The sequence below is a fragment of the Coregonus clupeaformis genome, chromosome 7 (assembly GCF_020615455.1).
Source record: "Coregonus clupeaformis isolate EN_2021a chromosome 7, ASM2061545v1, whole genome shotgun sequence".
Classification (NCBI taxonomy): domain Eukaryota; kingdom Metazoa; phylum Chordata; class Actinopteri; order Salmoniformes; family Salmonidae; genus Coregonus; species Coregonus clupeaformis.
Genome location: NC_059198.1, coordinates 12,933,186 through 12,960,338, shown reverse-complemented (window position 1 = coordinate 12,960,338; position 27,153 = coordinate 12,933,186). Strand labels below are relative to the sequence as shown.

Genomic DNA, 27,153 nt, shown 5'->3' with positions numbered 1-27,153 from the left:
GTGCCCTCTGCGGCCACAGGTGGTGCAGGAAACAGCCTTAGAGCAGCACCTCCGAGCTCCATAGGTGTAGACTCCATAGGTGTAGAGGTGCTAGGGGATGGAACGGACGGACCCCAATCCGAGCGTCCGCAGGTGGCCAACAGGTTATCCAGCCGGATGGATAAATCCACCAGTTGGTCGAGGGTTAGGGTGGTGTCCCTGCAGGCCAGCTCCCAATGAACGTCCTCCCTTAGACTACACCGGTAATAGTCGATCAGGGCCCTCTCGTTCCATCCCGCGCTGGCAGCCAGGGTCCTGAAGTCCAGTGCGAAGTCCTGTGCGCTGCTCTTCCCCTGTCTGAGATGGAACAAGCGTTCCCCCGCCGCTTTCCCCTCAGGCAGATGATCGAAGACCGCCTGGAAACGGCGGGTGAGATCCTCATAGCGAACCAACGTTGCGTCTATCCCTCCCCATTCGCCGTTGGCCCACTCCAGCGCTTTCTCCGACAAACAGGAGATGAGGGCGGACACTCTCTCGTATCCCGAGGGAGCCGGGTGGACGGTCGCCAGGTAGAGCTCCACCTGGAGCAGGAACCCCTGGCACCCGTCAGCCGTCCCTTCATAGGCCTTCGGGAGCGAGAGCCGGATCCCACTGGGTCCAGGTGACGGAGGGGTGGACAGCGGTGTGGGTTGAGGTGAAGTTGATGGGGGTGTGGGAAAACTCTCTCTCTCCCATCGCTCCATGGTGTGCAGCACGCGATCCATGGCTGTGCCCAGATTGTGGAGCATCTTCGCATGCTGCTGGACACGCTCCTCCACCGGTAACGGAGGACTGGGTGCACCTGCTGACTCCATATGGGGTGCGTGATTCTGTCAGGTGTCAGTGTGCAGCGATAGGATGGAGTCAGGCGCAGGACACAGAACTGAGTAACAGACAAACTTTACTCGGAAAGAAACAAATACTAATTCCACGCAGGGAAATACACCAGCTCACAGCAGTCATAAACACCAAACAAAGAACAATCATGCACAAAACCATGAGGGAACCAGAGGGTTAAATAGGGAAATAATCATAACGTGATGGGAACCAGGTGTGTACAATCAAGACAAAACAAATAGAACACAGAAACGTAGATCGGTGGCAGCTAGAAGACCGGTGACGACGATAGCCACCCGCACAAGGATAGGCACCAACTTCGGTGGAAGTCGTGACACCCAGCATCATCCTTGTTAGGGGAGGGTTTACTGGGGGGACTTTACTTGGCTCATCGCGCTCTAACGACTCCTTAAAAAAATACAAATACAAACAAAACTATATCCCATGGAGGTTACCCCCCTGACCAGTTGTAGGAACTGGCAACAAAGTGCCTTGTAACCTACCAGGAATGGGACAGACAGCTCTGAACAACGGACCCCTTCTGTGGTAACAGACAGGAATGAAAAGCGTTGAGCTTGAGACATTTAAACCCCAGAGACTGTGTGTGGGATAATAGCATGGTCGCGTCCAACTCTGCTCGTTCCCTAATCTCCGCTACCAACAACCAATCGCCTATATAGCCCATAACCTGTATCAATTGACGCCTCATAGGGACTGGTGAACAACAGGCTGGAATCAGCAATGTATAGGAACAGGGGGCTCTGGCAATGGCTGACGTAGTACCCCGTTTGGCCATAACCAAATGTGGGGGCACTGTTGTCACAGTAATGTTTTTGTGGAGGGGCGCATTGGTCGCTTAGACCCATTCTAAGGCCCCTCACTCTGGGGGTTACCCGAGCCAAGTGCTCGGGGCTGCTTCGTCATCAGAGGTGCATGCAAGCCCCACTTCCTCAACTCCCTCCAACTGGAATTGGAAATAGAAATGGGGTTGCCATAACACTGTGGGACAGCTAGTAAGCTTAATTCGCTGGAAGTTATGCAGGGGGGTGTACCCAACGAACCTGGGTGAGTCTGGCTGCCCTTTCTCTTCGAGTAGCCTCCCGTAACCGGAGGCAGAGTGCACAGGAGCCAGGTTGAGCATAGGCAGCTACCGCTTAAACCAATCCCAGGTAGACAAGACATTTGCTCCAACCAAAGACCCAATCCATCTCTGCGTCCCGCAACTCAGACGAGGTACAGGCACCCGGGAGAATGATAAACGATTATCAAGAGAACCTGCGCCATGGACTTGGGGAACAATGCCACCGTCCCCTAGTCCCGGGCACAAACTGATTCAAGCGAGGGCAGCCAGAGCACTGAGTCGAGACATACAATACAACAAGCCTGAGTATCTTTTCATTAATTTGGGCATGGTCGCAAACCCGAATCCAGCTTGTTAGCCTTCGTCGTTTCGGTCATGTTAGCCATCTTGCTCATTGCTACAGCCATGGCAAGCAATCCAAAGAATAACTAATTGGTTTGTGGTTAGGAGAACAATTACAAACTCCAGCATACAACATCAAGGGGGTGAGCAAGCTTTACCACAAAGGGACAGTTTAGTCGGTGCAAAGTCAAATGTTTGTTTTTGGCGTGAATCATTCCTGCTCACATCGAGGTGAAGAGCGGAAGAATTGAAGGAATGAATCCAAAGCTCATGGTTATCACCTGTGGAAGGTGGGGATTTCATTGGCCTTATCAGGCGTGATTTTAGTTCTTCAATCGAAGTTGCGAGAGTGCGACTCCGCCCTAGTTGTGTTGTACCGAGAGTATGACTGAAAGGGAACCACAACCTCTCCAGGAATATCAAACTGGTCTATAATTATGGTCATTCGCTGTTGCTTTTAACCCTGGTGGTCACTGACTCATGAATAGACTAAACAGAGCTCTACTTTAATATTATTGTGATTTCTGAGGTCGTTTTATGCAGAAAATGAAAACACCAGCAATACTATGACATAAGAGAGTTCGAGACACTGCGATTATTCAAAGATAAATACTTAGTTGTGGCATTTTATGTACAATGAGCTTGTTCTTTGCTCCTGTCCTGAAATACATATCTATGGCTTACAACCCTATTGTCCTTGCCTAGAAGGAATTGAGGCATGTATATGAATCTATCTACTCTCTCGTCCCATCATTCAAAGTGTTAACATTAAGGTTATAGTTTGAGTCACTGGAGCCCACATACAATGGAGTTTACATCAATTGCTGTGCATTGTATTGCACACCTTTTAAAACGGCATCTTAAATCAATATGGCATCTGAGTGGTCTATTATTTTCTCAGTGGTTGCTCTGACTGCAGGCTTTACTTCAGATGAGATTGATTTGGCGACATAAATGACTGCTCTATTACTAGAGGCTGGGCCATGTGGCGATGGCACTATCCACTCCGCGAACCACTATCTACCGTCATTGGTAATTTCAACTCCATCTACCCAAGCACCAAGCAATCAACAAACTTTTAGGGGACCTCTGTGGGCTGTGACTAGACCTCGAGGCTCAAGATATGCAGCTCAGATGATCCACAGTGATTATTCTATCTATCTATCCTATGTCTACGTCGTCCTCTCAGTATTCATAATAAAAAAATACAGTCTTCAGCATTAATCTACTTAATATGCTTTCTTTATTGAGATAAATTGAAGACATGTTTAATTAAAAGGGGCCTGTGTTAGAATTGGAGAACGTGATTGGAGAATTTGATTAGAGAACATGATTGGATGCTGAGATAATAGCTTTGCCCTATAGGAGTACAGTCACTGACATCTCTTTCCTGCCTGAGAGGACAGGTCAATATCCCTTATAGGGAAATGGAATGGAATTACGAATATTCATGTTATTACTCATTTAAAAATTAGTCTGGGCATCAGTGCTGTTTTGTCATATGTGTCACATTTGGAGATGCTATCTGCGCCAGGATAAAAAATTATTCTGATAGGGTCAGGCATTACATTGAACATTTACACATTGGTATTTGCCCTAGGGGAGATATACCACAGTATAGTCATAGACATAACTGGTTAGGCGAGTACTAAGCTAGACCGTGTTTGAGATGTGCTAAAAATTGGTTGTATTTCAACATATTATAAGACACTGACGGGATTACAAATTAACCAATTAATTCTAATTGGATAATTCAGTACATCAATAAGCAGCATACAGACTGTTCACCAATTCATTCTAATACATCATCAACTCTTAATACATGTGAGTACATGAACTTGATGCACCTTTGACATTTTACACATAAAGAGAAATGTTGAACCCTCTTTGGATTGTCAGGTAGTTCTGTTAGTTAATCAATCAATGTCCTCACCTTTTACAGTGAGGTTACTTTTTCTCCCGGAGGGGCTCTTGTACTGCCTGTTGTGTCTCTCCAACAAACACAATAGCAGTCTCCCGCTGAGCCAAACAAACTGCATTGCGTGAGCAGAATGCATTTGGAAATAGTTATTTCAATCCCCCCTACAGGAGAGTCTAGGTGGGATGTTGGAAATGTAGGTTGGACCAGCAGCCTTACAAAGTATTTATTTTTATATGACTTAGTACGGCTTCACCTATAGCTGTATAGAAAGTGTTTGCAAACACAGTGTGGTATGTTTCCAACTTTATTAGTCCTGAGATTATTATGGAATTACTTAAAGCTGGAATGCTTTATGGTGAAAGCCACATCCATTTGCGATATTACAACAATAAATAAGTTACTGCAAACAAAAAACACTGTTTTTTCCCCACAGACATCATTGCACGTGCGATAGAAGAGCACAATATGTACTGCCATTTTTTTTACCATGCTGCGCGATGCTCCACAGCTCAGGAACAAAAAGTATAACAACAGTCCCAATGGGCACACACTAGTTGAATCAACGTTGTTTCCATGTAATTTCAACGAAATTAAGTTGAACCAACGTGAAATGAAGTTGAATTGACGTCTGTGCCCAGTGGGGTGGGGGTGCGGCCAGTGGCACTTTTTCCCCGTACTGCGGATTCCATCTTTAAACCTTACAGACAAATCAATAGATATGTAGCACATGGTATTTAGGCAAAGGGACATACACTTTCTGAGGGCAAGCTTAAAATGGTATGTAGGGGAGAACGGGGTTGGTTGTCACACTTTTTACTCTTGTGTGTATTTCTCAAGTTGCATGGACTCACTCTATGAGCAAATATATACTGGAGTTACTTACCAAGACGGCATTGAATGTTCCCGAGTGGCCTATTTACAGTTTGACTTAAATCGGCATGAAAATCTATGGCAAGACTTGAAAATGTCTGTCTAGCAACCAACTTGCATGATCAACAACCAACTTGACAGAATAATAAATAAAATAAAAAAGTGCAAATATTGTACAATCCAGGTATGCAAACCTCTTAGAGACTAACCCAGAAAGACTCACAACTGTAATCACTGCCAAAGGTGATTGTCAGGGGTGTGAAAACATTTTAATTTCATTTTCAATTAATTTACAAAAATGTCTAAAAACATATTTAAACTTTGTCATTATGGGATATTTTGAATTCAGTCTGTAACACAACAAAATGTGGAAAAGTCAAAGGGTATGAATACTTTCTGTAGGCACTGTATACCAATGTGGATGATAATTCTGATTCTGATTATTATTATTAACTCCCAATTCTGCATTGTCACTCAATATTAGATGTCGAAATAGCAACCTCTAGCATGCTAGTGCTCAACCATGCCAAAAATATAATAAATGAAACTAATGTAAGCAATTTAGAAGCAGCTTTAGAAGCCTACGATCATGATTGTTGTAGTGTTTCCAAAACCAATCTATGCAAAGCATCAACAACGGTCTGCTTACTAAACAAATGTACTGTACTGTAGATTGTAATACTTATCACCATTATGCTCTGAACAAACAGAACTCAAGGCTAAAACTAAAACATTACCAAAGTATAGGCTTTAAAAAAAAAAATTTGGGGGGGGTATTTTCCTTGCCGAATTCCCTGCTGATATAATATAAAAGCTATTCATGAAATCTACAAAATGCTTTAGAGCATGTACTGTAGGGGAGCAAAGAAATCAATATTGCTATTTGGAATTTATAGAAATCACAGCCATGGAGCAAGTACCACACGAAGAGCGGAATGCTTTTAAATGTCGAGTTGCACTCACTCCCACTTTAGTCAATTTTAAACCAGTACTTGATTTGTATGGTTATCTAAAGGGCCCATGCAGTCCCCGTTGCCTTCCAAGTAAAAATTGTTCAGATATCACCATGTCTACCTGGCATTTTGCTTAGAAATGATACAAGGACTTGTAAAGCAAGGTATTATGGCTACAGTATTTGAAAGCTGTTTATCATGTAAGGTAGATTGGGGTTGGTTGTCTCACAGGTTGGTTGTATCAGTGCTTATTACACCCGATCTACACCATGCTCAAAAGGATATTCAATGTCTGCTTTTTGTTATTTATTTATTTTCATCTACCAATAGGTGCCCTTTTTTGCAAGGCATTGGAAAACCTCCCTGGTCTTTGTGGTTGAATCTGTGTTTGAAATTTACTACTCGACTGAGGGACCTTACAGATAATTGTATGTGTGGGGTACAGAGATGAGGTAGTCATTCAAAAATCATGTTAATCACTATTTTTGCACACAGAGTGAGTCCATGCAACTTATTATGTGACTTGCTAAGCACATTTTTACTCCTAAACTTATTTAGGCTTGCCATAACAAAGGGGTTGAATACTTATTGACTCAAGCTTTTCATTTGTAATTAATTTGTAAAGATTTCAAAAAACATAATTCCACTTTGACATTATGGGGTATTGTGTGTAGGCCAGTGACACAAAATCAAAATGTAATCCATTTTACATTTTGTCTGTAACACAACAAAATGTGGAAAAAGTCAAGAGGTGTGAATACTTTCTGTAGGCACTGTAAGTAGTATGGTTATGTGGAATTTGCATGATTCCCTGCTGCTGTTAGCTAATCCAGGTAATTCCTAGGCCCTCACATTTTAGAAAGAGTTGCTTCTGCTGCCCTGTATTGTAAATCAGATCAATGCATTGTCACAGCACAGGATGCTGTCCAGGCACCACTAGGCTGTGGTGTGGAGGGGTGATTCAGTTAACTTTGTGTCGTGACTTAGTCACTTGTGTAAGGTCCGATGGCGCAAAAGTAGGCCTACACAAACAAGCTGAGATTCAGCACCACATGACAGTGAACACAGCGACCATCTCAGGTGCAGCCACTCCAGTAACTCCACACTGGGAGAATCCCTGGAAATAAATTATCCAGGGGGTTAAGGCCTAAACCTACTCTATGGATATTGTGGATGGTTTACTTTGGCTGAGGCTTAGATCAGTTAGTGGTTAAATACAAGAACAAGTAACTGGCACTTTTGGAAACTAAACTCATGGACTGTGTTTATAAACACAATTATCCATTGACATGGCAATGAAAATTTTTTGCATACTCAGCCTGTAGGCCTACAGTATTGTGTAATCTGGCACAACTACATCACATCTATAAACATACAATGCAATATAAGTGGGAGATCCCACTCACCTTGAAAAATATTAGTTCCAGTACTTATCCCCATAAATGTTACTTACCATTATGCTGAGCACCTCACTTGATGTTGTGTGCGTCATTCATCATACGTCAGGAGGAGCTTTCCCGTGACAACGAGGGATCACTTCACGGTTGTTGGCGGGTCTCCTATAGTACAGCATTTAAGGGGTGTCTTGATCGCACAAGCAAGACAGAGAAGTCCGCGCACTTATAACAAGCCCACATTGAAACGTTTCGATGCTGCTATAGTGACTGAAGTGGCAGGTGCTTTGCCTGCGTTCTCTTCCAAGATTCGAACTCAGAAATTAAAGTGATCAAGTTTGTTTTAGGGATATACTAGCCACGCAGTGACTGACTATATAGTAGTTTGCTAAATCCAACCGTTTTTTTCCTCGCTACAACTGCAACAGAAGAACTTGGAACATCAGTATTATTTTGAATTAGTAGGAGGCTACACGACAAAACGAGAAAGGTGAGTTAATAATTGTATTCATTTTATTTTGTCCCTGACCCATAACAGTTTAATGTTGGACTTGAAGATACTTCCATTAATGTGTCTAATATGTCTATTCATTTGTCTAATATGTTCATGCCTAATTTGTTTAGGCTAGTTCATGTCAAATGTCTAACAAAACTAGAAGAAAATTTTTTATCCTTTGTGAATTAGGCTAATATCTTCTGCATTTAGTTTATAATTCATATAAGCCAACATAGTTTAGACGCGCAAACTTCATGATTTGGAAAGCATCGATCATTTCATTGCTGACTCTCTTGTTTCGCAGCCCATGGCGGTATCTATGCGTTCCTGCTGGACGCTGGCTCTGAGCGCGTGCCTTGTGTTGACGGTGAGTGCGGACTGCGGGGCAGACTGCGCATATTGTATTCATCACCTACAACTTCAAAAGACAGACATCAACTCTCTCGTAAGTAGGCCTACAACTACAACACCCTTTTTGTTCCTTTTTCATGACATGAAGTTTGTATTAATAGGGGATTACTGAATGTTCGCTCTCTATTAGGCTATCTGCACGCGGGTTTCTCAGAACTTTTTTCGTAGAGCCGCTTAGATTTCCAAGAATTTGCTACTACCACACAATAGATTTCATACCAGAGATGAATGCGCATCACAATCATTCGCTGGTTTTGTGATTTGGCTACTTCCACTGTATTGATCACTTGGGAATTGAATAAATAGATGTATGATTTAATTATGACACCTACAAACTATAAGTTGATTAATTAAATTACAAAAATTATGAGAAGCAGCTGTAAAATAGATTTTGGGGCCAATACACTAACTAGAGCGAGTCAAAAACAGTGGGCAAGGACTTGTCAGGAAAAAACGACTTGAACCACAAACCACCGTTGACTAAACATTTGGCAAATTGTGTTTCTGCTGATAGCATTGATGGCTATTATTTTGTAGCCTACAAAGAAATATATTGTTTTGTAAATGCATATTTATTTGCCAAGGGAATCTCGGCATGCCTATAATTATTTTGGAAACAATGCAAGTCTGGTTTAAAAAGTTTACATTTAGGAAAATGTTGATTTAAAAACAGTATGGCTACTGTAAGTGTACAGAGCAACCTAAAGCATATGCTTAATTTTTGTTCAATTATTTGGGTCTAAATTGTGCCAAGAATGACATGCAAACTTGCATGATTTCTCAAGAGAAACCCTAAATCATTTGAATAGGAGAGTATGGACCGCCTAGTTTGAAATAGTGTACTTTCTATTTTCCACCACTAGATTGCAGTTAAGTATCAGATTTGATCACATGAATATGGCTCACTTTGACTGACTCTGTAGAAACTATTATCTGCATTATGTCATAATGTTGTTTTAAATTCACCAAAGTAGAATTATAGCAGATGGGGAATACCCTCCCCAATCGCCTCCTAAAGCTTTGCCTGAGGCAAAGGAGGGGGTTGATGGTGGTGAGAAGCAATGTCACAGACCATTAGAGATTGAGCTTTCTAGATGCTCAGGATTGATTTGCTTCTGGTAAATATACTACATGGAACGATGAAACACCCAAGGCACTGTGGTGTTTGTGTGGAGCCCCCAGCCTCCCAACTCCCACGACCAATGGCACTGTGCTGGCGGATTTAGAGTGACATTTATCACCCAACAGAGAGCACTTAACGTCTGATTGGCTGTGATCACTGGGTCTCTCTCCATCAAGCGTACTGTAGTTCTACCGCAAACCTGAGCATTGTGCTTTTCAAGTGGATAATGAGATTTATGGGTTATTGGAAAGGAGAACCACAAAGAGACAAATAGATTTCAAGGGTGGACAGTTGAAATATTGGATAGAGGAATAACCTGGTTTATCATCCTATGTGATCAATTTAAATGTAAAGAAAATAGTTTCATAACACTGATATTGCCTTATGACTTCTGATCTCAATCTCTCCCCCAGACATGTACGTTAGAGTGTGAAGGAGCTCTTAGCCCCAAGAAGTCCTGGGAGCTGTGTGAGGATGTCCTGCAGGCTAGAAATGCCGACAGTCCAACAGAGGAAGACAAGGCTACCACAGAGACCTCCAAGCTGGACAACAACGACCCACATCAACTAGTAAAGAAGTATGGCGGCTTCATGAAACGCTATGGGGGCTTCATGAAGAAAACGGCAGAACTGTACGGTCCTGAACCCGACGATGTCGACCACGGCAGGGAGATCCTGTTCAAACGCTACGGCGGGTTCATGAAGAAGAGTGGCGAGCCAGAAGACACACTGAGTCTGCTCCGGGAACTGATGAGGAATGTGGATGGCGGCGATGGCGGGGTGGAGAAACGCTACGGAGGCTTTCTCAGGAGCGCTAGACAGAGCTCTGACTTAGAGAATGGTATCCAAGAGCTGCAGAAGCGCTACGGCGGCTTCATGAGGAGGGTGGGCAGGCCCAAGTGGAGGGAGGAGCAGAAACGCTATGGAGGCTTCCTCAACAAGCGAGCCTGGGGGGAGGAAGAGGAGGACGAGATGGAAAAGGAGCGTGTGGAGTTGGAAGATGTTCCTGACGTGGTAGAGAAGAGATACGGAGGCTTCCTGGGATACTGACCTTCCTAAATACCTACCACTGCTCAGTCATGTTCTGTTTTCTTGTCTTGCCTGCATTTTTACTGATTGGCTGTAGTAAACATACTGAAGCCTAAATGGTTATTTTAGTGGTGTGACATACTGTAACATTCACTCTCCATCTCTAAGAGACTTCCCTAAGCACTTCTATGACCTTTGATCTCTGTGTGCAGTAGGCTTTATGAGACTCATTTTCTCACATGCATACACACAAACAAACACACACACACACACACACATACACACACACGCACACACACATTCAGTTATTCTATGAATTGGAAAAGCACTAATCTGCTGATATGGGGACTGTTTTCATTGTAGTGACTGAGAAACCTAGATGTTCCCAAAATAAAGGCTTCTCAGGCTTATCAAACAGAAGAAATAGCCTACAGTCAGAATAAGATATTTGATAGACTGGAATACTTTTTCACACATCTTGCTTTACTGTAGTTAACAGCTGTCGATTTTCTAGATGCATCTATTTATTTCATTTTATTGAAATCATTGTAAACACCTGCTTATCTGTATGTAGAATAAATAAATTGCTCTAACTGCAGAATAATGTGTTTGTCATTAATAAAATGTCTAATTGCTCTGAATCGATGTCCAATTTTTCACTTTCTTGCCGCAATCATCCACTTAAGTGTATGCAATCATTTGAAGTATGCTACATTTCTAGCACTGCACATATCTCGTATTAGTTCTCTATAAGGTTAAAGGGATAGTGTGAGATTCTGGTAATTTTATTGTACTGCACATCACATGTACTTTGTACACAAAAAAATATCCTATAATTTTTACAGTAATTTACTGGCAGCACCATAGCCAGTAGGTTACTGTACGTGTACAGAACCTTTACTGAAGCACACATTTAGAGCATATTACTGGAACACCTGACTACAGCAACATGCTGTATTTCTAGAATTTACAGAGCATTACTGGAAGCACAGTGGTTAAACTAAACTGTTGCAGGCAGCTAGTGCCAACAATGCGCAGTATTTGTTGTATTTGACATAGGTATTTCAATAGTTTTGATACCTATTTTGTCATTTGTATTTCACTGACCTGAAGTACAATTAATGTATTTGAAAACAGTTTAATTAGAATACATGTATTTTGTTTTTTTCTAATACAAAAAACGAAACTTGCAAGTAGCCGGCTTAACTACAACAACATTCACGGTAACAATCTTTTTACTTAACAGTAAAGGTTTAAGGTACATTTATTTGGTTGTTCCAACATTTCAAATCAATTTAGTTACAATTTAAAACAAACAATTCAAACAATAAGTAATCAATCCAACTTACGCTAAACAAATCAAAAGAAAAACAAACAACAAAGAATCTAATGCATTCAATAAAAAAAACGGTAATCAGTCCATCAATTAGTTAATCAGTCAGTCAGTCATGGTTGGTCTGGTAGAGTGGTTGTTGGTGTGTTAGTGTCTTTGTGTTGGGGAAGGTGAAGCGGTAGGGGAAGTGGTGGGGTCTGGGCTGGCAGCTGCTGGATGGAGGTGGCAGTTGTGGTTGGTCGGTGCTGTGTCCAGGGTTGGTGCTGGTGTTGGGTCTGGGACTGGGAAAACCTGTGTTGGTTTTGGGGCCAGGTTGGAAATTGTGCTGGTACCAGGGCTGTAACCAGGGGTTGGTGCTGGGTCTGGGACTGGGGACCTGGGAAAAAATAGGAACTTGGAAACGGCTGCTGTGGGTGCTGTGTTGGGATCTGTAGAGGGGAGGAAAGACAGCCTGAGGAGCAAGCAGACACACAAGGGAGCCCTAGACCCAGAGGTCAATGGTGGTACTTCCCTGTGGCCTGCTTGCTCCGGGTGAAGGTGTGATCTTTGGTCCCTCATCGGCGTCTCATCTGGTGGTATTGTGCTGGGACTGGTCCTGGAAACCGGGATCTGGATTGGTGCTGGATCTGCAGAGGGGAGGAAGGACAACCTGAGGAGCAAGCAGACACGCAATTGAACCCTAGACCCGGAGGTCAATTGTGGCACTCCCCTGTGGTCCGCTCGCTTCAGGTGAAGGTCTGGTGTTTGGTCCCTCCTCCGCGCCTCTTCCTGTGTTCTGGTGCTGTGATTGTGTCTGGTACTGGAACTGTGTCTGGTGCTGGATCTTGGACTGGTGTTGGATCTGCAGAAGAAAGGAAGGACAACCTGAGGAGCGGGCAGACGCACCTGGAAGCCAAAGACCCGGATGTCAGTTATGGTACTTTGCTCGTTCCGGGTGTAGGTCTAGATATTTGGTCCTTCCTCTGCACCTCTTCTGGTGTGGTGATGAAAGGTTCCTAGTTCTGGTCTGGTTCTGTGAGAGGGATACGTTTAGAGGGAGCAGGGGGGTGGGGTGGTATGTCCATTGGCCTGGGCTGGTGTTGGAGGAGGAGCGATGCGGCAGCAAGGCTGGACACTGGAGGCTGGAGGACAGAGGGAACAAACAGGGCACAGACCCACCTAGCCAAGGAGCACTCAGTTGGTAGGTGTGTTCAGTGCGAGTGCCTCCGTGGGGACAGTTCTCTGTACGAACCTTGTGCCATCTATAGATGGATTTACTAGTGGGGAGGCGACTATGAACAGCCGTCTGAGGAAAGTCCTTCTGTTCAGAGTGTGTTGTCAGGGTCATGACAATGGGTTATTGGTCGGGGGCCATGTCTGATTATTTCATTGCGGATTTGGATGAGGGCCTCTAGCGCGTCATTTGTGTTGTTGGGTGGTTCTTGGCTGTTCACAGGTCTTGACATGCCTCCCCACTGACTGCCTGGTGGCCCCCTGTACTGACTTGGTAGTGGATTGGAGGGTGCTGGGAGGGGTAAAGGCGGTTCGGAGGGTCCGGACTGAGGCTGGCTTGCTGCTGTGCGGGATCAGGGGCAGGTAGGGCTAAGGGGGGGTGGATCTGGGTCGATAAGGAGCAGGGGGGATGAGTCAGGGGCAGTAAGGGGTATGGTAGGTGGGGGTCAAGGGCAGTTGGTGGTGGTGGGAGTGGGGAATCAGGGACAGTAAGGGGCAGGGAGGAGCGATCAGAGGAAGTAATGGACTGGGTGGGGGAAGGGGGTGGTATGGTGAGGGGTCTAGGAGGGGGAGATTGTTTCTCAGAGGGGATAGGGGGTTTTGCAGGTCGTGTTTGCTGGAGTCTGGGTTTGGGTTCTGGGGTGTTCTTCTGGTCTGGTCTCTTGTTGGTCTGTTGTTTGTCTGGTCTTTTCCGTTTGGTAATTTTTGTCCAGTTTGGGTCTTCATCATCTAAGGACTGGAGTTGTGAGGCGAGGGGGTTCTTCCGGTTGTATGGCCTCTCTCGAAACTGGCTCCCCTTTGACCAGGGGTTTGGAGGGGGTGGAGGTGGCAAGGGAGGAATTTGTTGGGGGGGCAAAGGTGGAGGAGCAGGCAGGGGTGGGGGCTATTTCTGGGACGTCTTGATGGTGGCTGCTAATGGTGGCTGCATCATGTTATGGGTATGCTTGTCATCGGCAAGGACTAGGGAGTTTTTTAGGATAAAAATAAATGGAATAGAGCTAAGCTCGGGCAAAATCCTAGAGGAAAACCTGGTTCAGTCTGTTTTACAACAGACTGGGAGAGAAATTCACCTTTCAGCAGGACAATAACCTAAAACATAAGGCCAAATATACACTGGAGTTGCTTACCAAATCAAATCAAATCAAATTTTATTTGTCACATACACGTGTTTAGCAGATGTGCTTGTGCTTCTAGCTCCGACAGTGCAGTAATATCTAAGAATTTCACAACATATATCCAATACACACAAAACTGGTAAGGAATGGGATTTAAGAATATATACATATATGGACAAGCAATGACAGAGCGGCATGGACTAAGATACAGTAGAATATTATAGAATAGAATGCAGTATATACATATGAGATGAGTAGTGCAAGATATGTAAACATTATTAAAGTGACTAGTGTTCCATTTCTTAAAGTGGCCAGTGATTTCAATAGGCAGCAGCAGCCTCTAATGTGCTAGTGAAGGCTATTTAACAGTCTGATGGCCTTGAGATAGAAGCTGTTTTTTATTCTCTCGGTCCCAGCTTTGATGCACCTGTACTGACCTCGCCTTCTGGATGATAGTGGGGTGAACAGGCAGTGACTCGGGTGGTTGATGTCCTTGATGATCTTTTTGGCCTTCCTGTGACATCGGGTGTTGTATGTGTCTTGGAGGGCGGGTAGTTTGCCCCCGGTAATGCGTTCGGCAGATCGCACCACCCTCTGGAGAGCCCTGCGGTTGTGGGTGGTGCAGTTGCCGTACCAGGCGGTGATACAGCCCGACAGGATGCTCTCAATGTTGCATCTGTAAATGTTTGTGAGGGTTTTAGGTGCTAAGCCGAATTTCTTCAGCCTCCTGAGATTGAAGAGGCTCTGTTGCGCCTTCTTCACCACACTGTCTGCGTGGGTGGACCATTTCAGTTTGTTGGTGATGTGTACGCCAAGGAACTTGAAGCTTTCTACCTTCTCCACTGCGGTCCCGTCGATTGGGTCTTTTCGGGGGTCGACCCAGAGGTCGGGGAGCATGAACATCCGGACGGTTACGGTGGAATGCCTGAATCATCTCTGGGTCAAGGATGTCCTGGTCGGGGACCCAGGACCGGTCTTCAGGCCCATAACCTTCCCAGTCCACTAGATAGTGGATGCGACCCCTCAGGCGTTTGGAATCAAGGATGGCCTGAATGGCGTAGGCAGGTTCCCCTCCAACGTTCATCGGTGGGGGCGCACTGCGGGTTGAGACTGGAGGATGAAGAGGACTGTAGGTGACTGGTTTTAACAGAGACACATGGAAGGACGAGGAGATCTTATACTGACGGGGTAACTGGAGGCGGTACGTGACAGGGTTGATGCGATGGGTTATCTTGAAGGGACCAATGAAGCGAGGACATAACTTTTTGCAGGGGATCAGGATGTCTCTGGTAGAGAGCCACACACGCTGTCCTAGGTGAAAGAGTGGCGTAGGTCGGCGGCGTCTGTCGGCAAAGCATTTCTGGGTATTAGAGGCTTCCTACAGATGCCGGTGAGCGGTCTCCCATACCCGCTCACTATGCCAAAACCAGTCGTCAACAGCTGGGATAGTACCAGGCTCCGCTTCCCAGGGAAACATGGGGGGTTGGTAACCAAGGAGACACTGAAACGGAGTAAGGCAGAGGGATGAATGCATGAGTGAGTTCTGAGCGTATTCGGCCCAGGCCATATACCGACTCCAGTCTTGTGGAGAGGCAGAACATTGTTGGCGAAGGTACTTCGACTGGGTGGTCCTCTGTAGCTCAGCTGGTAGAGCACGGCGCTTGTAACACCAAGGTAGTGGGTTCGATCCCCGGGACCACCCATACACAAAAAAATGTATGCACGCATGACTGTAAGTCGCTTTGGATAAAAGCGTCTGCTAAATGGCTTATTATTATTGGTTCAGGCGTTTACGTCTGCCCGCTGGTCTGGGGATGGTACCCGGAGGACAGGCTGAGGGCGACCCCCAGTCGGTCACAGAAGGCTCGCCACACCCGGGAGACAAACTGGGGCCCGCGGTCAGAGACGATGTCCTCCGGAATCCCATACAGACGGAACACCTGTTGGAACATACACTCAGCCAATTCCATGGTGTTAGGTAAATGAGGAAGAGGAACCAGACTACACATTTTTGAAAAACGGTCTACTATGACAAGGATGGTGGTGTTACCAGAGGATTCAGGAAGGTCTGTGATGAAGTCAACAGCTATGTGGGACCAGGGTCTGTGAGGGATTGGCAAAGGTTGAAGCTTACCGGAAGGGAGATGACGAGTGCTTTTGGTTTGGGCGCAGACTGGACAGGAGAGTACGTAATCCCTGACGTCGGATGCCAGTGAGGACCACCAGAATTTACGGGTTAGAAGTTCGGTGGTTCGTGTAATGCCCGGATGTCCTGACCCCAAGGACGTGTGACACCATTGCATCAGTTGGGGTCTAACAGCGGCTGGTACGTAACTCTTCCCAGCTGGTGTCTCAGAAGGAGCCGGGTCTGAGGTTAGGGCTTCTTGTATGGCAGAGTGAACCTCCCACTGTACCGGTCCCATAATGCAAGAATGGGGTCTGAGTTACTGGTCGGAAGGTCAAACTGGCGGGAGAGAGCATCAGCTTTTACGTTTGTCTTTCCAAGGATGTAAGTAAAATGAAAATGGAAGTGTGTGAAGAGAGCCCAGCGGGCTTGTCTGGAGTTTAACCTCTTGGCCCCTGTGATATATTCCAGATTATGATGATATGTTAGGACGTGAAAGGGATGTTGTGCGCCCTCCAACCAGTGGCGCCACTCCTCGAGGGCCAGCTTGATGGTGAGGAGTTCTCTGTTCCCCACATCATAATTCCTCTCAGCAAGGGATAACTTCCTGGAGAAGAAGGCACAAGGATGTGATTTTGGAGGTGTTCCCACCCGCTGAGAGAGTATGGCTCCTATTCCTACTTCGGAGGCATCCACCTCCAGGGTGAAAGGAAGGGTCGGATCAGGTTGGCGAAGGACAGGAGCTGAGGTGAAGAGGCATTTCAAGGTGTTGAAAGCAGTCAGTGCGGTATCTGTCCATTGAAGGGTCCGGGTTTTTTGGCTGGTAAGGGCAGTGAGGGGAGCGGCAGTAGAACTGAAGTTCCGAATGAACCGGCGATAGAAGTTGGAGAACCCAATGAAACGTTGGAGTTCCTTAACGGTGGTGGGTTTTGGCCAGTTACTGATGGCGGTGACTTTGTTCTCATCCATGCTGACCCCTCCAGGTGTCAGTACGAAACCGAGGAAGTTTACTGAGGTTACATGGAAGGTGCTCTTTTCAGTCTTCATATAAAGGTTATGGTCAAGGAGCCGTTGAAGAACCCTTTGTACATGCTGTATGTGTTCCTTCAGGGAGTGGGAGTAAATCAGGATGTCATCAATGTAGACGATGAGAAAGCGGTTGATCATATCCTGGAAAAACTAGTTCATAAAGGATTGGAAGACGGCGGGGGCATTAGTAAGGCCGTAGGGCATGACCAGGTATTTGTAGTGCCCTCATGCGGTGATAAAGGCCATCTTTCATTTGTCGCCTTCACGTATACGGACAAGGTTAGAAGCACTCCGCAGGTCGAGTTTTGTATAGATGTTGGCGTGGCCCACTTGTTCAAGGGTCGCTGGGATCAGAGGAAAATGGTTCTTGACCGTAACGTCATTCAGGGAACGGTAATCAATACATGGACAAAGACCACAGTCCTTTTTTCCAACGAAGAAGAAGCTGGACGCAGCCGGGGAAGACGAAGGACGAATGAAACCGTTTGAGTGCTTCATCAATGTAGTTCTCCATTGCCTCATTTTCCGGGATAGATAGGGGGTAAACACGGCCCTTCGGTGGGAACACTCCAGGGAGTAAGTCAATAGCACAGTCCCCTGGGTGAAGTGGTGGCAGAGTGGAGGCCTTGATTTTGCTGAAGACATTGCTGTACTGGGCATATTCAGATGGTATGGTGGGTGGCACTACAGAGGCAGAGTCCTCAATGGTGGTGGCTCTGCAGGGTAGGCTGAGACAACTGGTGAAGCAGGTAGAAGACCAGGAAAGTAGTTCACCTTGTCGCCACGAGATGGCAGGGTCGTGACGACAAAGCCAGGGGTGTCTGAGGATGAGTGGCTGTTTGGGAGATGAGAGTTCCATGAGTTGAAGGGTTTCGGTGTGGAAGACTCCAATCTGGAGGGTAACGCTCTGCGTCAGGTGCGTAATGAAGCCTGTGCCCAATGGCTGCCCGTCCAGGGTGTTAATCCTTAAGGGAGGGGTGACAGGTGTAAGATCAATGTCAAGCTCTTATACTAGCTAGTGATCGATAAAACTACCTGCTGCTCCCAAATCTATCAAGCCCTCTACGTACTTCGTAACCCCCTTCACGGTTATCAATACTGGGATGGAGAATTGCTTCTGGGAGATATTTAGAAATACGGACTCGCCTACCTGCATGGCAGCGTAGGGACCGTTCTCATCTCCGTGGGGGGCGAACAGGGCAATGGCTGAGTAGATTATCTTTCCCTCCACAGTATAGGCAGAGCCCTTCTTGGATCTGCCTCTTTGAAGAGGGTGTGGAAATGGGTTCTGTGCTGTTGGCAGTCCATATAGCGGTGGCCCAATCCAGGGCTTTGCCTTTGAGTAGAGACAACAAAATCCACCCTGCTCTTGCCGGTGGTGAAGTTAGTGGGGTTGTGCTCAATGTATTTGCTGCATTGCATCAGAAATCCCTGACATTTCCCAGGTGAACCGTCATATTTTCCAGGCATGGATATGAATGAAGGAGGGCTATGGGTTACGATACCTGGCATCGGAGGAGTAGGGATAGGTTGGCGGAGAAGATGGCCGATTACCTCCATACGCTCCTCTTGGCGGGTTAGGCGCCACTGTAGCTCCGCTGAATCCATTCCATTTTAGGTGAGGTATTCTGTAATGAATACTCAGGGAGAAAAATGTATAGATTCACGCGCAGAGTGCGGCAGGTGTTTATTACGCCTTCGCAGAAGGCAGGAATCGTGGTCACAGGCAGGCAATGGTCATACACAGGTAGGCAAACAGGCAGGTGAAACAAAACTAGGACTGAAGGCTAAACTGGTTCTCACAAACGAGCTAGGAAAAGGCTTAGTAGAGTCAAAACTAACAATACCTCACAAGGCACAAACAGAAAGAACTGAACTAAATAAGGAGCTGATGAGACCAGGTGAGTAACTAACACAGGTGAAATCAATGAACAAAAATGAAAGACAGGGCTACGTTCAAGAACACAAAGAAACAGGGCTACGTACAAGAACACAAGGTGAACTAAGAAAACAAATACAGAACCTTACAGATTGTGTGTAGATGGGTGAGTAAAAAATTTTTTTTAATCCATTTTGAATTCAGGCTGTAACACAACAAAATGTGGAATAACTCAATTTTTTTATTTTATTTTATTTAACCTTTATTTAACCAGGTAAGCCAGTTGAGAACAAGTTCTCATTTACAACTGCGACCTGGCCAAGATAAAGCAAAGCAGTGCGATAAAAACAACAACACAGAGTTACATATGGGGTAAAAAAACATAAAGTCAAAAAATACAACAGAAAATATATATACAGTGTGTGCAAATGTAGCAAGTTATGGAGGTAAGGCAAGAAATAGGCTATAGTGCAAAATAATTACAATTAGAATGCTAGATGTGCAAATTAGAGATACTGGGGTGCAAAAGAGCAAAATAAATAACAATATAGGGATGAGGTAGTTGGGTGGGCTAATTTCAGATGGGCTGTGTACAGGTGCAGTGATCGGTAAGGTGCTTTGACAACTGATGCTTAAAGTTAGTGAGGGAGATAAGAGTCTCCAGCTTCAGTGATTTTTGCAATTCGTTCCAGTCATTGGCAGCAGAGAACTGGAAGGAATGGCGGCCAAAGGAGGTGTTGGCTTTGGGAATGACCAGTGAGATATACCTGCTGGAGCGCAGACTACGGGTGGGTGCTGCTATGGTGACCAATGAGCTAAGATAAGGCGGGGATTTGCCTAGCAGTGATTTATAGATAGCCTGGACTCAGTGGGTTTGACGACGAACATGTAGTGAGGACCAGCCAACAAGAGCGTACAGGTCACAGTGGTGGGTAGTGTATGGGGCTTTGGAGACAAAACGGATGGCACTGTGATAGACTACATCCAATTTGCTGAGTAGAGTGTTGGAGGCTATTTTGTAAATGACATCGCCGAAGTCAAGGATCGGTAGGATAGTCAGTTTTACGAGGGCATGTTTGGCAGCATGAGTGAAGGAGGCTTTGTTGCGAAATAGGAAGCCGATTCTAGATTTAACTTTGGATTGGAGATTCTTAATGTGAGTCTGGAAGGAGAGTTTACAGTCTAACCAGACACCTAGGTATTTGTAGTTGTCCACATACTCTAGGTCAGACCCGTCGAGAGTGGTGATTCTAGTCGGGTGGGCGGGTGCCAGCAGCGTTCGATTGAAGAGCATGCATTTAGTTTTACTAGTGTTTAAGAGCAGTTGGAGGCTACTGAAGGAGTGTTGTATGGCATTGAAGCTCGTTTGGAGGTTAGTTAACACAGTGTCCAATGAAGCGCCAGATGTATACAAAATGGTGTCGTCTGCGTAGAGGTGGATCTGAGAGTCACCAGCAGCAAGAGCGACATCATTGATATACACGGAGAAAAGAGTCGGCCCAAGAATTGAACCCTGTGGCACCCCCATAGAGACTGCCATAGGTCCAGACAACAGGCCCTCCGATTTGACACATTGAACTCTATCTGAGAAGTAGTTGGTGAACCAGGCGAGGCAGTCATTTGAGAAACCAAGGCTATTTAGTCTGCCAATAAGAATGCGGTGGTTGACAGAGTCGAAAGCCTTGGCCAGGTCGATGAAGACGGCTGCACAGTACTGTCTATTATCGATCGCGGTTATAATATCGTTTAGGACCTTGAGCGTGGCTGAAGTGCACCCATGACCAGCTCGAAACCGGATTGCATAGCGGAGAAGGTACGGTGGGATTCGAAATGGTCGGTGATCTGTTTGTTAACTTGGCTTTCAAATACTTTCGAAAGGCAGGGCAGGATGGATATAGGTCTGTAACAGTTTGGATCTAGAGTGTCACCCCCTTTGAAGAGGGGGATGACCGCGGCAGCTTTCCAATCTCTGGGGATCTCAGACGTTACGAAAGAGAGGTTGAACAGGCTAGTAATAGGGGTTGCGACAATTTCGGCGGCTAGTTTTAGAAAGAAAGGGTCCAGATTGTCTAGCCCAGCTGATTTGTAGGGGTCCAGATTTTGCAGCTCTTTCAGAACATCAGCTGTCTGAATTTGTGTGAAGGAGAAGCGGGGGGGCATGGGTATGAATACTTTCTGAAGGCACTGTATATTTGTATTAGAAAATGTATTCTAATTAAACTGTCATGAAATAGTAGAATTGTATATAGTTCAGGCCAGTGAAATACAAATTACAAAATAGGTATTGAAAGTGTTGAAATACATATATCAAATACATGTAACAGAAATACTGCCCGTCGTTCGCACTAGCCAACTGCACTGTAAACCTGCAACAGTTTACTAACCATGTCACGAATTCCGCCGAGACTGCTCCTCCTCCTTGTTCGGGCAGGCTTCGGCGTTCGTCGTCCCCGGAGTACTAGCTGCTACCGCTTGATGTTCTCTATGTTTGTTTGGTTTTGTCTTGTTGGTGCACCTGTTTCGTATTATGTATTGATTAGGTCACCTATAAGTTTCCTTTGGTTTTGTTTGCAGTTGTGTGTTGTTGAACGCCTGTCCGTTGGTGTATGTTTATTGTTTTCTAGTGTTAAGTGTTTTATGCGTTATGTGTTTTGAGGCCCGTTATTTTGTATTTGTCTTTGTGACAATTAAAGTCGGTTCGACTAAGCTTCTGTGTCCTGCGCCTGACTCCAACACTGCATCCACATCAGCACGTGACAGAACAACACACCAGAATATGGAGTCAGCAGGAGCAGCAGCGGCGACCGAGTCGCTGGAGGATCGGGTCAGCTGCCAGGACGCCAGGATCCAGCAACTCGGCTCCGCCATGCAGGAGGTTATGAACACCCTGCGCCGATGGGAAAGGGGAGGCGTGCCCACACCTCCTCCTACATTACCACCACCATCGGCCAGCCCCACCAGACCAGCTCCAGAATCCAGTGGGATTCGGCTCTCGCTCCCGAGGGCGTATGATGGCACCGCAGCCGGGTGTCAGGGGTTCCTCCTTCAGGTGGAACTCTACCTGGCCACCATACACCCGGCGCCCTCGGGATACGAGAGCGTTTCCGCCCTTATCTCCTGTCTCTCCGGCAAGGCATTGGAGTGGGCCAACGCCGAATGGAGGGGAATAGACGCCGCCACCATCAGCTACGCGGAGTTCTCCCGCCGCTTCAGGGCTGTTTTCGATCACCCTCCTGAGGGTAAAGCGGCGGGGGAGCGTCTGTTCCACCTCCGACAGGGGAAGAGGAGCGCACAGGAGTTCGCCCTGGATTTCCGGACTCTAGCGGCGGATGCGGGGTGGAATGAGAGGGCCCTCATCGACCACTATCGGTGTAGCCTGCGTGAGGACGTTCGTCGAGAGCTGGCCTGCAGGGACACCAACCTGTCCTTCGACCAGCTAGTGGACATGTCCATTCGTCTGGATACCCTGCTGGCCACCCGCGGATGTCCCGAGTTGGGGCCGTCCATTCCATCCCCCAGCACCTCCGAGCCGAGCCCTATGGAGCTCGGGGGTGCTGGCGCTAGAGAGAGAAGGAGAGAGAACCCGAGGGGGCCGTCCCCTGCACCAGCTGTGGCCGTGGAGGACACACTGCGGCTAGGTGCTGGGGAGGGTCTCCAGGGAATCGGGGCAACAGGTCGCGCACTGGGGAGTCATTTCAGGTGAGTAGGCGCCCCACTCACCCAGAGCTCTCTGTTGTTCACTTGTGTATACCTGTGGTATTTCCTCAGGTTGCATCTCATTCCCAGCATAAGGCGCTAGTCGATTCAGGCGCAGCTGGGAATTTTATTGATCGTAAGTTTTGTTCTAAGTTAGGGATTCCCCTCCTGCCCGTTGATGCACCCTTTCCTGTCCATGCCCTAGATAGCCGCCCGTTGGGATCTGGGTTGATTAGGGAGGTCACAGCGCCACTAAAGATGAAGACGCAGGGGGGTCATGAGGAGATTATTCAGTTGTACCTAATTGACTCCCCTGCGTATCCCGTGGTGCTGGGGCTTCCTTGGTTAATCACCCATGACCCCACCATTTCGTGGCAACAGAGGGCTCTCAAGGAATGGTCTGGCCAGTGTGTTGGGCGATGTTTAGGTGTTTCCGTTGGGGCGACCACGGTGGAGAGTCCGAACCAAGTGCCCGCAATGCACATTCCCCCTGAGTATGAGGATTTGGCACTCGTGTTCAGCAAGACGAGGGCGACGCGATTGCCACCTCATAGACAGGGAGATTGTGCGATAAACCTCCAGACAGGTGCGGCACTCCCGCGGAGCCATGTGTATCCTCTGTCTCAAGAGGAGACGGCGGCTATGGAGACATACATAGCTGAGTCCCTGAGACAGGGATACATACGGCCCTCCACTTCCCCTGCGTCCTCGAGTTTCTTTTTTGTGAAGAAGAAGGATGGAGGGTTGCGCCCGTGTATTGATTAACGTAGTCTCAATCAGATCACTGTGAAATACAGTTACCCTCTTCCTCTGATTGCGAGTATGACTGAATCATTAAGTGGAGCGCGTTTCTTCACAAAACTGGATCTCAGGAGCGCTTATAACTTGGTGCGCATTAGGGAGGGAGATGAATGGAAGACGGCATTTAGTACCACCTCAGGTCATTATGAGTATCTTGTCATGCCATACGGGTTAATGAATGCTCCTTCAGTCTTCCAATCCTTTGTGGACGAGATCTTCCGGGACCTGCATGGGCAGGGAGTGGTAGTGTACATTGACGACATCCTAGTGTACTCTGCTACACGAGCCGAGCATGTAGCCCTGGTGCGCCGAGTGTTGGGGAGGCTGTTGGAGCGTGACTTGTATGTCAAGGCAGAGAAATTTCTGTTTTTCCAGGAGTCCATCTCCTTCTTGGGTCATCGGTTGTCAGTGTCAGGGGTGAAGATGGAGATTGACCGTGTGTCAGCCGTGCGTAACTAGCAAACCCCAACCACTGTTAAAGAGGTGCAGCAGTTTTTGGATTTTGCCAATTACTACCGGAGGTTTATCCGGGGTTTTGGACAGGTAGCAGCTCCCATTACTTCCCTGCTGAAGGGGGGCCCGGTGCGTTTGAAGTGGTCGGCTGAAGCGGACAGGGCGTTTTGTAAACTGAAGGACCTGTTCACTTCGGCTCCGGTGCTGGCGCACCCGGACCCCGCTTTAGCGTTCCAGGTAGAGGTGGACGCGTCAGAGGCCGGTATTGGGGCAGTACTGTCGCAACGCTCCGGCACGCCTCCTACTATTCTAAAAAGCTCAGCCCGGCGGAACGTAATTATGACGTAGGGGACAGGGAGCTGTTAGCCGTGGTTCAAGCCCTAAAGGTGTGGAGGCATTGGCTTGAGGGGGCTCAACACCCTTTTCTCATTCTGACTGACCATCGTAACCTGGAGTACATCCGGGCAGCTAGGAGATTGAACCCTCGTCAGGCTAGGTGGAACATGTTTCTGACCCGGTTCGTTTTTAAGATCACTTACATCCCAGGGTCCCAGAACGGTAAGGCAGACACCCTGTCCCGGCGGTATGACACAGAGGAGAGGTCCATTGAGCCCACTCCCATACTGCCGGAGTCTTGTCTGGTGGCACCGGTGGTATGGGAGGTCGATGCGGAAATTGAGCGGGCGTTACGCACCGACCCTACTCCCCCAGAGTGTCCAGTGGGTCGGACGTACGTGCCGCTCGAGGTCCGTGATCGTCTCATCTATTGGGCTCATACGTCACCCTCCTCTGGACATCCAGGTATTGGCTGGACAGTGCACTGCCTTAGTGTTAAGTACTGGTGGCCAACATTGGCTAGGGACGTGAGGGCTTATGTCTCCTCCTGCTCGGTGTGCGCTCAGTGTAAGGCGCCTAGACACCTGCCCAGGGGGAAGTTACAACCCCTGCCCGTTCCACAACGGCCGTGGTCTCACCTCTCGGTGGACTTTGTCACGGACCTTCCCCCCTCTCAGGGGAATACCACTATTCTGGTCGTTGTGGATCGGTTCTCTAAGGCCTGTCATCTCATTCCAATGCCGGGTCTCCCTACTGCCCTACAGACCGCTGAGGCTTTGTTCACCCACGTCTTCCGGCACTACGGGGTTCCCGAGGATATAGTGTCTGATCGGGGTCCCCAATTCACCTCTAGAGTCTGGAGGGCGTTCATGGAACGCTTGGGGGTCTCGGTTAGCCTTACCTCGGGTTACCACCCTGAGAGTAATGGGCAGGTGGAGAGAGTGAACCAGGATGTGGGTAGGTTTCTGAGATCATATTGCCAGGGCCGGCAGGAGGAGTGGTTGGGGTATATCCCCTGGGCAGAGATGGCTCAGAACTCTCTTCGCCACTCCTCTACTAACCTGACCCCTTTTCAGTGTGTGTTAGGGTATCAGCCGGTTCTGGCACCATGGCATCAGAGCCAGATCGAGGCTCCTGCGGTGGATGAGTGGTTTCGGCGCTCGGAGGAGACGTGGAACGCTGCACACGTACATCTGCAGCGGGCCATCCGCAGGCAGAAGGCGAGCGCCGATCTCCACCGCAGTGAGGGTCCAGTATACGCCCCTGGAGATCGCGTCTGGCTCTCGACTCGAAACCTGCCCCTTCGCCTGCCCTGCCGGAAGCTTGGCCGGCGGTTTGTGGGGCCATTTAAAGTCCTGAGGAGATTGAACGAGGTGTGTTACAAGTTGCAACTGCCTAATGACTATCACATTAACCCCTCGTTCCATGTGTCTCTCCTCAGGCCGGTGGTAGCTGGTCCACTCCAGGAGAGTGAGATAAGAGAGACCCCTCAGCCCCCACTGGACATCGAGGGGGCTCTGGAGTACTCAGTCCGGTCCATCGTGGATTCGAGACGTCGGATGGGGGGTCTACAATATCTCGTGGAGTGGGAGGGGTACGGTCCGGAGGAACGGTGCTGGGTGCCTAGGAGGGACATTTTAGATCCATCCCTCCTGACTGAGTTCCACCGGAGTCATCCTACGCGCCCTGCTCCACGTCCTCCTGGCCGTCCCCGAGGCCGGGGTCGGCGCACGGCTGGAGCCGCGCGTCAAGGGGGGGGTACTGTCACGAATTCCGCAGAGACTGCTCCTCCTCCTTGTTCGGGCAGGCTTCGGCGTTCGTCGTCCCCGGAGTACTAGCTGCTACCGCTTGTTGTTCTCTATGTTTGTTTGGTTTTGTCTTGTTGGTGCACCTGTTTCGTGTTATGTATTGATTAGGTCACCTATAAGTTTCCTTTGGTTTTGTTTGCAGTTGTGTGTTGTTGAACGCCTGTCCGTTGGTGTATGTTTATTGTTTTCTAGTGTTTAGTGTTTTACGCACCGTTTGCGTAATCGCTCGCCTCCTGTGTTTTGAGGCCCGTTATTTTGTATTTGTCTTTGTGACAATTAAAGTCGGTTCGACTAAGCTTCTGTGTCCTGCGCCTGACTCCAACACCGCATCCACATCAGCCCGTGACAAACCACTGTACTTCCAGTAATGCACTGTAAATTCTAGAAATACAGCATGTTGCTGTAGTTAGGTGATCCAGCAATATGCTGTAAATTTGTGTTACAGTAAAGGTCCTGTAAATCTACAGTAATATGCTGGCTTCTGTACTGCCAGTTTTACTGTAAATGTACAGTAACCTACTGGGTATTGTGCTGCCAGTCATTTACTGAAATAATGACAGGCTTTTTTTTTTTTTTTTTTTTTTTTTACAGTGTATGGCTCCACAAAAGCCACGGCTTCAAGATATTAGAGCGAGTAACATCACAGATTGAAACGTTACAAGCGTGCACCATGGCAAGATTAAAAGACAAAGCCCTAATGGAGATGAATACCTTGTGTCAACATTTGATGGCAGAACAGATGGCTTCTTCCTCAAATTAGCTGTTTGAGGGATTTGACATGTTCGACTCATTTAGTCAAAATTGTAACAATGGAAGTTGAAAGGCAAATGTTTCTTTATTGTTGAGAACTAAAGAAGCCTTTTCCTCCATCCAACTTCCATTGTCTTCCAAG

General features: G+C 47.2%; 1 protein-coding gene across 1 annotated transcript; it reads left to right on the top strand.

Annotated features, from left to right (window-relative positions):
• The first annotated feature begins 7,579 nt into the window (after positions 1-7,579).
• penkb (proenkephalin b) lies at positions 7,580-11,067 on the top strand. Its single transcript, XM_041880295.2, has 3 exons — positions 7,580-7,906; positions 8,217-8,357; positions 9,860-11,067. Exons 2-3 carry the CDS (start codon positions 8,220-8,222, stop codon positions 10,493-10,495), a joined length of 774 nt encoding a protein of 257 aa, XP_041736229.1. The 5' UTR covers positions 7,580-7,906; positions 8,217-8,219; the 3' UTR covers positions 10,496-11,067.
• Positions 11,068-27,153: the final 16,086 nt, after the last annotated feature.

Bases quoted from the DNA above. Each gene is read 5' to 3' on its own strand.
- penkb (XM_041880295.2), top strand. From the start codon at position 8,220: ATGGCGGTATCTATGCGTTCCTGCTGGACGCTGGCTCTGAGCGCGTGC. The intron at 8,358-9,859 runs GTAAGTAGGCCT...TCTCTCCCCCAG, and splicing joins AGACAGACATCAACTCTCTC to ACATGTACGTTAGAGTGTGA.